Source organism: Cajanus cajan, chromosome 1 (assembly GCF_000230855.2).
Source record: "Cajanus cajan strain Asha chromosome 1, NIPB_CcT2T_4, whole genome shotgun sequence".
Classification (NCBI taxonomy): Eukaryota; Viridiplantae; Streptophyta; class Magnoliopsida; order Fabales; family Fabaceae; genus Cajanus; species Cajanus cajan.
Window position 1 is genome coordinate 35,471,431 of NC_138517.1, and position 14,133 is coordinate 35,485,563.

Consider the following 14,133-nt stretch of genomic DNA (forward strand, 5'->3'; position numbering starts at 1 on the left):
CCCTTGTCAGGACAGTTACATTTTCCAAATTAGGATTTGAATTTCTATTTTCCATATCTACTAGAACATCGTTATTCACCTCTCAAGATGTAGACATGGTTCTTCTACTCCTAAGTCTCATAAAACATACCTAAAACTAGTTTTAATTATGTTTCAAATACAAAACATGTCCCACCAGGCGTGCCAATTTGTTTGTGGTGAAATTTTGTTTATGAGTTCTTTTTATTTAAACTAGCAAGAGTGTCCTTTTTCAATTTAGGTACATGTAATTCTAATCCGTCAAAACGCTTAGTGTGGAAATAAATGTTTAACGTGACAACTAAGCTAAATAACTAAAATCAACATGCACCGATTTCTAGATATTCCTCAATAGTTATCATAAAACAATTCTCATGCATGTAGATATTCAAATACATTGAGTGAAGAACATATATATTGGCAATACAAATCATGATTCGGTTCACATAATTGTCGAGTTACAATATAATGATTTTAAGAATAACAAACTATGAACTACAAACTACAGAATTAAACAAAACAAAACTAATCCTAGAAAAAGAAAGAAAATATGGCCAAGAAGTTGTCATACCCAGCAATTCCATGCACGGAAGCCATATGCGCAGGCGGTGAATGCTTATGAGAGTGCAAGTATGATTTTTTCTGACCTTTATGAAGTAGTTTGCTTCTCATATTTATAGAGCCAGTCGAGAGTGGTCAATTTTGTGCGGATTCATCGTGGGCGCATAACCGCTGTTCACTACGCAAATTATGTGGCTTAAGTGTAACTTCTCGTAACCGTTCATCCCACGTGTTCTTTATTTCTTCGAATTGCTAGCTTAGTAACCCCCTTGGTGTAACTGCCTCAAACTGCTCAAGCAACCTCTATTAACCATCTTTCACTTTAAAACTACTCAACCTACCCTCGAACACCAACATTCCTTTGGTCTGGCTTGATCTTTGTTTATATGGCAAGTATACACTTGATTCCCTTTTTTTGAGTAGGTTTTGAGAGAATTTGCTCGAGTGGCCCCAACACCAGTAAAATAAAGCATTTTTGCTATCCCTTCCCTACAATGATTCCTATTCGCAACATTAAATTCATTTTCTATATTTCTTGTTTGTTTGACAATGAAATCATTTTATCAATAGATAGTGAAATATTTTTAACTTTAATCAATTTTCAGCTTCTTCACAAACTCTTTTTAAATCAGTGAAATATGCAACAATAAATTTAGGACAAATAATAACTCTAGAACTAAAAAATCTTAGCAAATGTGATTTCACCCTAGAGTATGAAAACTTTTGTCCATTTTTTCACAAAAATTACAACTCCACAACCTATTAACACTTGGTCTCCTACCTTTTCCTTCATAGTAACAAATGCCTTTATTGAGCATGATCATCTTGAGGTTTTGAGGAAACAAATATACCGATAATAATAGATATTTTTTAAGCAACATAGATAATAATCAAGAGATTTAGAGTGTAGAGGCTCACAAATCACTACACTAGAACAAAACCACAAGATTGAAACTTACAACAAAGAAAACAAAAAAAAGAGAGACTTATTGAAAGGATCAAAAAGAAATGCTAGAGCATAACAAAACACTCCACTAGTAACTAGGAGAAGATGACCTAGTACCGTACGTCAAGAGAAAAGAGACGCAATTCATTAAAAATAAAAGACCTCTATTAGAAGAATATGTAGAAACATTGGGAAAGAGAGGGGTCATCGCTTGAAGGGAGGTACGTGATATCATGCAATGTTGGAGAGAAAACCTCTAGGATAATATGCAATACCATTTAGAATAATATGCAATACCATTAAGAAGGAGAGATATGAGAGATGTTGTTGCTTAAAGAAGAAACACAATGTCAAGGATGTTGCATAAACGTCTCTCTATCATATAGGGTACATAACATTTACTTTTAAATAACTTTGTTTTGCTTTTTAAAATTTAATGTTAAAAGTAAAATTTAAAAATATTAATAAAAATAACAATTTATGTCAAGATTGTGGGTCAAACTATATTATATTTACAAAACATATCCAAGTCGTACTATATATTATAAAGTTGTATCCAATCATTGTGAGTTGTTTGTATCATAATCATATCCTTTTTTTATAAATAAAATTCAAAATAATTGGACACTTTTTAGATACATATCCATACATATTTGAGTTGTATCAGTGTCCTATATGAGTACAACATGATACTTTTCTATTTTTGAAGTATGTGGGCTCCATAAGTAAATACATAATGTTGTTTGAGCTTGTAATAGTGTCACACAACAAATCAAAAGCTTAAGGATCTCGAAGGGAAAAAAGAAAGGCAAGGTGGGTGACAACGATAATCAACAACTCATATATATATATATTTAAATAATAAATATACTTAAATTTACTCTATTTAATAATTCATATATTATATCAAATTTTTATGATTTAATTTTTAAATTAAATATTAAAATTTACAAATTTAAAAAAAAATTAAATTAATAAATAATTATAAAATATTTATATTTTAATTTGAATTAATAAAATAAAATATTAAATAATTTTTTTTATTTATAAATTTGTAAATTTGATTTTTAAAATTTTTAATTTAATAATTAAAATTTTAAAATTTAATATAAAATATGAATTATTAAATTAAACAAGTAAACTTATTCTAGGGACCTATTTTTCTATATACTTATTTATATTAAATACGGGGAAATAGGTTGTAATAATAAATAAGAGGGGTGTAAATAGCGTAAGCTGATCCAAAACAACGGGCTTCCGTAGACACAGTCCAGTTAATTCCCCGAGCTTCACTAGAGACTAGAGAGTGGCACAACTTGGAAGAGCAAGCAGTAGCAGCAATGGTGGCCATGGGCGGCACAACGAACAGAACAATCGAAACATTCGAAGAGTTCGCCAAAGTTCACGCGCTGCTACTTGCGGCGTCGGGGTTGCCGGAGCGACTGCACCGCCGCCTCTTCGAGAAGCTCTCCGGCGAGTCCTTCGACGGCGGCGACCACTTCCAGATCGAGCCGTGCGAGGATGGCCGTCAGAGGCGCCTCCTTCTCACCTCCGAATCGATGCCGAGGGACTCCGACGTCTTCCTCGTCGATCACGCCTGGACTTTCCGACTCTCCGACGCCTACAAGCAGGTCTTCACTTCACTCGTTTTCTCTTCGCATGTTCGCGTAAAATTCTCAATAAGTACTGAAGTAAATAATAAGAATAAATAAATTAAACTTTTCTCAAAATACTCAAATTAGCTTGTGGTTGTGGTTAAGTTGATATGTAGAAATGCTCACGTTTATTTTCTACAAAAGAGTGCGTGTTTGGATAAACTTTCTGGAAATACTTCTCAGAGGAAAAAATGAGAAAGAAAAAATGAAATAAGTTTATGAATGTGCCATTAGCTTATGCATAAGGTAGGAGAATTTTTGCGGTTATGCATAAATTAATTTTAGGTCATGAAGAAGCTTATTTTATTTTTATATCCTATAAGTATTTTAGGATAAGTTTTTCGAACTACAATGTGTTTATAAAGAAGTTAATTCAAACAGGCTTATGAATAAAGCTAACTTATTGTTTATAACACAAGTTTAATGCATTTTTTCCTTATTTTCTTTTCCAAACAAGGCCTTTCTCTTCGTGCTGATGACATTGGTGTTTGGTGGTTGTGTTGTAGCTGCACGAGGTTCCAGGATTGGCCGAGAGGATGGGTTCTATGATGTGTTTGGATGTTGATGTGAATTCGGATGGTGAAGCTGAAGTGAATGGTGAGCGTACTGTTGTGGAAATTCTGGAGAGTGATGTTCGAGAGGCAAAGGAGAAAGGAGACGGCACGGTGAGGTGGTTGGAGCTTGAGGGGCTTCACATTGATGATGACATGCTTCAGTCTCTCTCCTTACCAACTAGGTTTCCGGTTTGTAACTTTCCTTTTCTTCTTCATTATGGAAAATATTTTCATGGAGCGACATGCTTTATTCAACGCATAGAATTCATGTTTTTTACTCTGTTAATCAATTGAAAATCATGATAATATGACTTTAAATGTAATTATTTTAGAAGTTGATAAATTTATTATATATGATATTCTATAATCAGTTAAAAATGTTGTGCTTTTTAATTAAATTCTTACTATTAGGTTAAAATAATCATCTGGTCACTCATCTATGTAAAGCAACTTAAGTTTTAGCCCCTGTAAGGATGTATTAAGACCAATTGATTAAGTTTTAATCCTAAATGAGTGTCATTTATAGGGACCAATTGATTAGTTTGACCCTACTATTACTATTACTACTACTACTACTACTACTACTACTATTTCTAGTGGGAAAAAAAAAGGCACTACATGCTTCCGCTTAAAAAGAGAGAAAATAACAAATTTATCTCAGTAGTTTGTGTGGTTATTAGAGGTTATGTATAATTATTAAGGGTAAAATGGGAAAGATAAAAGTGGACACAAAATAAGAGGATCCCTTTTATTATTTGTATAGAAGTATATATTATTATTATTATGCTCTGTTTGCTATTTTGTTATCTCAGCTCTTATCATGTCATTTTTGCTGCTGTTATTCGTTTCTTAATTTGAATACTCGTGCACTCTATTGTTTCAGGATTTGGTGGCACTTAGCTTGCTTGGAAATGAGCTCAATAATGCTGAACTGGTTGTTCAAGAAGTTATCAAATTTAAGCATCTTAAAGGAATTTGGCTCAACAATAACCCGGTTCTTAAAAATGGGTAACTTCATTCATATTTAAAAATTAATAATTAAATCACGTAGTCACTCCTTCCTGTTAAAGGGAGCTAAAATTGCTTTACTTTTGTCTTCTAGTGATGGGGAGCTTGCAGATGTGATTATTAAGGAGTTGCCAGAACTGGAAATTTATAATTCAAGTTTCACAAGCAATTTTGGGGAATGGGCCTTGGGCTTTTGTGCAGGGATATACGGAAAGGATAACCCTGGGAATTCTGATCAGGCTGACATCCCACTGCACAGTGTGTCTTCTCTTGACCTTTCAAATAGAAACATTCACAATTTAATCAAGAAGGTTGAACTGCTTCTTATGCTTATATCTGCCTTTTGCACCCTTTTTTGGTAGCTCTTGATTCAAGAGTATAGATAGGAGACTTGAATGTAATATTTCCCTTGAACAAATTTGATTGCATGAGTTAAAAAATCTGGGAATTTTGATGTCTAAATGGTAATTGGTAAACAAAGCATGATTGATAAAAGATGTTAATGCTTGGCATTGTGCAGCAGTTCATTATTCCCAGATGTGTTTTTTCAGTCTAAATCATTTGATGGTTCTTCCATTTTCAGGCATTTTCACCCACTTGTTTGCCATCTCTTTCATGCTTGAACATTCATGGAAATCCATTGGAGCAAAACTCATTTGCTGGCTTGGTAGATCTGCTGAGGAGATTCCCATGCTTATGTTCATTGGAGGTAGTTTTGTTTTATATTATAAAATTATCAAATTTAACTGTCCCTCAAAATTGCCTTTATTATTTATTTAGCTTAATTTTTCTTTATTTCCATATGAGCAATTTTCAGGTGGATATTCCTGGTCCACTTGGAGAAAGTGCCATTGAAATTCTAGAATCTCTTCCGAACATTTCTGCGCTAAATGGTATCAGTGCAATCAAAATATTGGAAACTGGAAAGCATGTTATTGATTCACTGCTTCTTCCTCGTCTTCCTGAATGGACTCCTGATGAGCCTCTTGCTGACCGTATTATAAATGCAATGTGGCAATATCTAATGACATATAGACTTGCAGATGAAGAAAAGTTAGATGAAACATCTGTATGGTATGATCTGAATATTACTTGTTTTACTTTATTTAAATTTAGCACTAGTTTTCTTTTGATCATTATATTAATGCATTTTTAAATTCATCAAGGTGGTCTGATTGATGCTTTATCATTTTAATACTACTTGAATCCTTGGAATTTTATCAATGTTTGACCACTCAAATTGTTGGGTTCAGTACTTTAAATGGAATAGAAACAAAATAGCAGTGCTACACAAATTATATCAGTTTTTCGCAACGATACATCACTTGAACTGCACACTCTTGTATATTTTCAGGTATGTGATGGATGAACTAGGTTCAGCTTTGCGGCATAGTGATGAGCCAAATTTCAGAGTGGCACCTTTTCTGTTCATGCCAGAGGGCAATCTAGCATCAGCTGTGAGGTTATCTTCTATATTTTCATTTTAAGATTTGTGCTTTGACAATTGATGTGGAGTCATATTATCAAGCTCTATGAAAGCATCTGCTTTACTATATAATTGTACTTCACATGAAGTCTAACACCTTTTTTGTGATAAATATCTTGTAAAAGTTACAATTCTTATTTCTTGCTCATTATTGTATGATTGTATCCTGCGTACGTTACCTGTATGGATCATGTTAGAGATTTCTGTTTGAAACTTCTCTCTGCCCCCCCCCAAATCCAAAACATCGACTTGTGCATTTATCATGGTATGACCTCTGGATTTGTAATAAGTCAATAATTTGTCATACGAGTGATAACTTTCATTTTCTCCAACTTTTCTATTCTATGGCCCCCTCCCCATGAAAAATATGGACTTACACATATATCATGCATTGACCTCTGGATTTGTAATATGTCAAAGTTAATCATGATACAAGTAATAACTTTCCCATTTTCTCCAGCTTTTCTATTCTATGGCCAACAAAAAATGTTCAGAAAGGTGATGAGTGCACACGCGATTTTCTTCTTGGTATTGGAGAGGATAAACAACGTTCTGCCAGGCTTACTGCCTGGTTCCACACTCCAGAGAACTATTTTATCCATGTATTTCTCCTATTACTAAGATAGATTGTGATTCTATTTTGATGTTAAAGATCTTTTATACAAAGGTATCCTGAAATTTTGGAGCTCATTAGTGCACTGCTTTCAGGCATATGAGAAGCACAATCAGACATTGCTATCCACAAATTTAATATCTCCCACTATGCAGTCTTCGGAGACTAGAAGTATTCGTCAACCTGATGGGCGTCCTTTACGTGTTTACACAGATATACCTCATGTAGAGGAATATTTGACTCATCCTGAGTTTGTAATCAGTAAGTTAAATGCATTCATGCTTGAACTTTCTTTCAATTTGTTTTTGTTCTTTTGAAGCAATTCGTTATTAATGGTTAGATGATCATGTGACTTGGAACATACTGCATATGTGCCAATCTTCATGTTAAGAACATAAATTCAGTTTTCCTTGTTTGATTTGGACCTTCTCTCTCTTTTTTGAGGAGAATTGCATCTTTTGGTTGTTAGAAAATTCTGTTGGATTTTATTATATGGTTGCCATCATGTCTAAAAAAAGTATACTTTGTATTGCTGACCCCTTTTTGAATGTTTGTATGCCTACACAGCAAAGGAACCAAAAGATGCAGATATAATATGGACAAGTGTGCAGGTAGATGAGGATATGAAGAAGGCCACAGGAATTACGGACCAGCAATACATTAATCAATTTCCGTTTGAGGCGTGTCTTGTTATGAAGCATCATTTAGCAGAGACAATTCAGAAGGTGATAGTAGTTATAACTAACATCGATCATTGTGTGTTGATGCCAATGAGATTATCCAAACTTATGTCATTGGCATGCAAATTCATTAACTTTTCCAAGTGAGGCTATTTTATAACCTGGACTGTTTTTTTTTCTTTGGGCGGTGGTTTACCTTGATACAGGCATATGGATCTCCTCAATGGTTGCAGCCTACTTACAATCTTGAAACACACCTATCTCAACTTATTGGTGACTATTGTGTACGCAAAAAGGAAGGACTTGACAATCTTTGGATCTTAAAACCTTGGAACATGGCCCGGACTATTGATACTACTGTAACTGATAATTTGCCTGCAATAATCCGGCTCATGGAAACTGGTCCCAAGATTTGCCAGAAGTATATTGAACAACCTGCTTTGTTCCAGGGGAAAAAGTTTGATCTCCGTTACATAGTACTGGTTCGGAGCATGCACCCTCTGGAGATATTCCTGTCAGATTGTTTCTGGGTACACTGATTCTTCTTTTGAGTTATAACATTTAGTAACTTAATACGTATGGACTATGAAGAAAATTTGTGGAGCTTTATTTTATTGTTATACTCTTAAAAGATACTAATGGAAATAGGTTTTATATTTCATTTTCAGGTTAGGATAGCCAACAACCAATATTCTTTAGACAGAAGTAGTTTCTTTGAATATGAAACTCACTTCACTGTTATGGTATGTCTTGAGTACCATTTTATTTAGCAACAAGATTTCAGATGAAACTTGATGAAATTGAGATATTTAATATTTCAGTGCTTTCTTTTTCTCTACAAGTTTATAACAGTCACTTCATGGATTACAGAATTATCGCGGAAGAATAAATCATAAGAAAGTTAACGATTTTGTGAGGGAATTTGAGGAAGAACACCAAGGTAATGGGGACTGCATCATGTTTATTATCTGCCACATTTAAGATGAGCTTTTAGTGGCATGCACAAAATGGCTTACTATTGACTGAATTCTTGATACAAATTCCTGTCCCTGTATTTCTCAGTTAAATGGTTGGATATACACACAAGAGTAAGAAATATGATTCGATCAGTGTTTGAGGCAGCTGCGGTTGCTCATCCTGAGATGCATAGTCCAACATCAAGGGCAATGTATGGTTTAGATGTCATGTTGGACAGCTCTTTCCAACCTAAGTTACTAGAGGTTTGTAAATGAAGCACTAGTCCTCTTCCGATGCTACTTTCAATACCATAGTTTAAAATTTAACCTAAACACTTCCGAATTTAGGATGCTCCAGGCTCTAATGTCACACTTATATATTGAATTATTTGTTTAGAATGTATTTCCTATGTGAATTACGATATTATATGTAACATGCATGTATTTCCTTTGATGCAGGTGACTTATTGCCCGGATTGTACAAGAGCTTGCAAGTATGACATGGATATTGTGGTCGGAGAGGGAGGCGTCGCCAAAGGTTGTGATTTCTTCAATAATGTGTTTAGGTGTCTCTTTTTGAATGAAATTTCACAGGTTAGCCCATTGTAATCATATCATAAAAGAATTGAAAATTTTAGTTTTAGGCGCATGGGCTATTGTTAAGTGTTTGTATGATGCCCTTTTGTCATAGTCATAGACCAAGTGGTTTTGTAATACCGCACGTGCCATAATTTTCCTTGTTTAACGATGGTAAAAGTAAACAATTTTGAGTATTTCAATTATGCAGCAATGACCATTCTCATTACGGAATCGCTCCCATCAAGTCATTAACCATTACTAAGTTTGAATAAGTTTTTTGATTTATGAAACAAGTTAAATTGTATATTACTTCGCTCAAGTAACCTACTTTTATCTTTAGGCCAGATACAAACATTGAGCACAATAGTGCACGATAACTCAATTAAATTACATCATGTATTTCTCTTACCAAACAAAAATGAAACCACATTTTTTGAACTAATATGTACAATGGATCTCTCTACAACAGTGAAGGTACCGTAGACACGTCTACGTGTTCTTTAAAATGGTGAGAACAAGGTTAAATGCTCGACATGAACTGGGACTGCCCCTACTAGTGAATTAAGCTCCATGTTCAGTTGCTTCTGCTGAGGTATTCGATTGACTTCTTAGCGTTGAAAGCTTCCTTTGTAATTCAAACGTTGTCATCTTCTCAACCTCCAGTGCTCGTTCAAGCTTTAATCATATCATGATAAAAGGTTTCAGCAGAACATACTTATACGGCAAAATCCAACCCAAGTATATTTTAACACATGGTAGATTGGTAGCTGTTCGCATATATTACTATTATTGAATAATAACTTGGCAGCTCGGGTGCTCCATTCTCCTAAAATAGCTCTGAGTCTCTCATTCTCTTCTACATATTGTAGTGATGATTATGACATGAATTCTACTGTAAGCACCTTGCAGTCAAAGCACATACTTTTTAGTATAGTATTAGTAAATATTGTAAAGATACCTGATTGTTGGTCATGCTAACATGTTGGAATGAGTCCCTGTCAGCAATTAAGGACCGGGCAAGCCTTAACTGTAATTATTTTTTCCTCTTTCTATGGAACCAAACATCAAAATCACGAGTAGTCGTATCAGCAATTAGGTGTATTCTAGAATAATATTTTGGGCATTTGTGCTCAAAAGCAGAATTATAAGTTTCAAAGCAATTATCAAATCACATAAGGAGAGGAGAGCACTCTGAAAAATCTATTTCACATACAAGAACGTATAAAACATATTTTAATTTTAATTTGAAGGCTCAAGGTATACTCGTAATTTCACCTAGATCATCTGAATTTCTGGATTATAAAAAACATCCATTATTATAAACTTCTAAAAATAAAAGACAAAACTGATCCTTGAATTAAAATTAAAGACATCAGTAAACAGTTACTTGAAATCCCTTAGGCTTTGTTTGGATTTGAGGATGGAAAATGGGGAGTGGAAAAGGAGGGATTTGAAGGGAAAGTGGGTGAAAAGTGAGGTTCTTTGGATTAAGGGAAAATGAGTGGAAAGTGAAGAGAAAGTTTGTGAGTGAATTGATTGATGTGATAGATAAAAATAAGTTTTTTAATTGATAATTATGTAAGATTACTATTTTGCCCTTTGATTAAAAAAAGGTTTTTAATTATTATAATTAAAAGATAAATATATAAATTTTAACTAAAAAAAATTATAAAATATTAATTTAAAAATAATTTAATTTAAATATTTACTTTAAATTTAATGATAGATAAAAATTAAAAATTTAATAGATGAATATATAATTTACACTTTTATCGTTGGATTAAAAATGAGTATAATATTATTTATTGTAAATAATAATAATTACAATAAAATTATATTAATAGGTATAATTTATTAAAAAAATAATAAATAATGATAAGAATAATAATAAATATTAGAAAAATAATAAGAATCATAATAAATAATAATGATACTAATTATAATAAATAATAATAATATTAATAAAAATAAAAATAATAATATTTATAATAATAAATAATAATAACAAAATATATTAATTAAACAAAATTTGATACCCAGAACGGGCCGTTCTAGGGTTACAAATTAACCCACAACGTCCATCTATGAAACGGCCCGTTCCAAAATCGATTATGCAAGGCCATAATCGATTATGTGGCCAACCATAATCGATTATGCTTCTTTCGTATAATTGATTATGCATGCATGGGACAGGGACATTTCCGGGTTTTCACAAATCTTACGTGACTTTCTTCTCCTTTCTTCGCTTTTGTGCGAGGACGCGAACCACGCTTCTCTCACCTTTTTTTCGCCTTTCCGTCGTTGCAAATTACCAGAAACAAACAACAATTTTCTTCGTCTTTCCTTGCTCGTGAATAGTAAATCCCTGGAAACAAACACTACCTTAGATGCATTTCATATATGCTTATACCAGAGAAAGAATGTATAACAGGTTTCTCATCAGCCAGATTATCCCATCCATCAGATTTTAAGTCCTCAGTGTCAAGATTAAGCAGAAAAGTCCGCCTTCCATCTGATGAAAGTCTGCTTAAACACAGAACAAAAGAGGGGTTAAAATACACAAATCATTAGGGAAATTAGATTTTATCTCTAATCATTTAAAAGATGTATTGCTAAATGTTAATCATGAATGCCAGAATCAAGAGTACAGAAATAATTTGCCAAAGATAATTGATGGTAAATTGGCATGAATAGAGCATACCCTCTAGCATATGGATCATTTGCATAGCATTTCTCAACTTGCAAAGTGCTAGGGTGGTAAACACATACTCCATAAACATAGTAACAGCGTTCCCACTTTTTGTACTTTAGGGTTTAAGGTCTAGGGAAAGCAAACCAGAACAATTCCTGTATTTCTCATCAGCTGTGTAAAATGAAAAAGGAAATACTTTTAGTAGACAATTTTCCTTCAATAACATGAATATACTGCAGGATTAGATCCTAAATCAACTATGCTATGCTAAAATGCTAATAAAGAAGCTGAACATAAGTATGTGCTACTCTATAAATCGAATGTATAGTTCTAGTTCATGTGATATTGCAGAAAAAAGAGGACTCACAATCATAAATAACAACCGCTAACTGGGATTTAAGAAGAGGTTTAACATCCAAAGTGGGTGGCAGTTTGAAAGCTTTGTAACCTCAAATATGTGGAAATTTCTCCACCACCTAACAAAGCAAAGGTTGCAGTCATAAGTGATCCTTATTCCACTGCAAGTGTTTGTCAAAAACAATGGAAGCATAAAGCAACCAGCACTATTTAGCATTTAGAAAAATCCAAAAAATGTTTTTCATTTTAAACATTATTAGTAATCACCTTACAACATCATTAGTTGTTCACCTCAAGTCTTCTTTGATGCTAGAGTTACCACTGGCACCTCAAGTCTTCTTAGAAAGTACTATGTGTTGGAGTTGGCTTAAATAATTTTTTTTATTGTTAAATAGGGGTTTTATTTTTGCTTTTATAATTTTGCCCTCGTAATTTTTTATATTTTCATTTTCGTCATCAGATTAATCGATAAATTTAAAAAAAGTATATAAAAAAAAAAATGTAAAGCCTAAAACAGAAAAGCAAAAGGTTTACATGGATCACAATTTGAGAATACTAAGACTAAATTTTATATTAATTTGTTTTAACAAGATTTTAACTTGTCACTAAAAAAATGATATGATTACCGACTACATAGTAAAACAATTGTAGATTAAGTTTTTATTTTAGATGCTGAATTTTAAATTAAGTTTGATCGTTCCCATTGAATATGCCAATTTCCATATATTGTTATAATAAGAAAACAGAAATGAAAATTAAAACTATAAAATATAATTTCTAAAGAGACTCGACGTCAATAACTAATAACGTGATTACCAACGATGCGTAGAATTAACAATCATAAGATATGTATACAATGATAATATTTTACATAGTCACAGTCAAAGTCACAATTATTAATAATCTAATTAAAGTCTACAATTTTATTTTAGAGGACGGTCGAAATGCTTTTCATAAGGGGTTAGTACGATGCCATTTTTTTTAATATAAATATGAAAATTAAAAATTAATCTGACATTTTTTTATTGATCAAATATTATTATAGCATTACATGATTTCAATTTTTTATTTTGTTATTGACTTATTTTACAAGTATTTACAAACTTAAATAAAATAATATAAATAAATTTATTATTATTATTATTATTATATAATGACATAATACATATTTTAAGAAAAAAATATCAAAATGTATTTATGATTAATAATAAATATTTTATTTTACTAAATAGGAATAAATCAAAGACATAACTTTTAAAATTGAAAATAAAATCATAAAATAACTTATTTAAATTATGACTTTGTGCTTATTATTAATAAATAAAATGTATTAAAATTAAAAAATCAATTCAAAATTTAAAATTAATTAAATTTAAGCTATTTTGTATGGGAAAATAAGGAACATGTTAAATTAGTTAGTCTTGCTATGTTAAAATAATGTTTGACTAGTGAATATCACGTTTAATGAGTGTAGATTGACCTTATATTTTTAGTTTTGAGATATTACATGATGAAAAAAATAGTTAATAGGGAGTACTTGAATTTTACCAAATTCTAAATTAAGTCCCTTTAATTTTAAAACATCCATTTGTGTGCTTATGTAAACAACTTAATTTTTCACATTTTGTCACCTCATTAATAATTGATTGTCTAACACTATTAATTTTTTTTAACAACTAATGTAATTAGTTAATTATTGATTTGTTATGTTAAATTTTAATTTGATAATTATGTTATATCAACTATCCATATAACACATCAACATTTAACAAAGTAATAAGAAGTCCAACATTTTAAAAGTTGAATAGTAAAATGCATAATTTCAAATTTTCGGTGATAAATTTGGCAAAATTAATAGGAAAAAAATTGCAATTAATATCAATCGATGGTCACGAAAGCCTAAATAATACAGTTAGAGATCAAGAGACTCCACGAAGGACTCACAATTTCAGAAAAACTGCACTACTACCTCTTGAAAAAATTTGCAAACGAAACAAGTAGCACCGGGCTATTTCTATTTTCACTTTC

The 14,133-nt window shown here is 32.0% G+C and overlaps 1 protein-coding gene and 1 long non-coding RNA gene across 3 annotated transcripts; one reads left to right on the forward strand and one right to left on the reverse strand.

Annotated features, from left to right (window-relative positions):
• Positions 1 to 2,791: 2,791 nt before the first annotated feature.
• LOC109815282 (tubulin-tyrosine ligase) lies at positions 2,792 to 9,282 on the forward strand. The gene is made up of 15 exons (XM_020379951.3): positions 2,792 to 3,156; positions 3,687 to 3,923; positions 4,618 to 4,742; positions 4,837 to 5,053; positions 5,326 to 5,451; positions 5,560 to 5,816; positions 6,097 to 6,204; positions 6,689 to 6,830; positions 6,937 to 7,102; positions 7,409 to 7,566; positions 7,728 to 8,051; positions 8,190 to 8,264; positions 8,392 to 8,461; positions 8,584 to 8,741; positions 8,937 to 9,282. Exons 1-15 carry the CDS (start codon positions 2,866 to 2,868, stop codon positions 9,084 to 9,086), a joined length of 2,604 nt encoding a protein of 867 aa, XP_020235540.2. The 5' UTR covers positions 2,792 to 2,865; the 3' UTR covers positions 9,087 to 9,282.
• A 38-nt stretch (positions 9,283 to 9,320) lies between these two features.
• Positions 9,321 to 12,325, reverse strand: LOC109815271 (uncharacterized). Of its 2 annotated transcripts, none has more exons than XR_014427901.1 (4): positions 12,116 to 12,325; positions 11,758 to 11,919; positions 10,015 to 11,579; positions 9,321 to 9,912 (listed from the first exon to the last, which is right to left on the reverse strand). It is a non-coding gene; the product is annotated as an uncharacterized LOC109815271 (long non-coding RNA). The 2 variants fall into 2 exon arrangements; XR_002241147.3 differs by having other exon boundaries at positions 9,332 to 10,105; positions 11,279 to 11,579; positions 12,116 to 12,298.
• Positions 12,326 to 14,133: the final 1,808 nt, after the last annotated feature.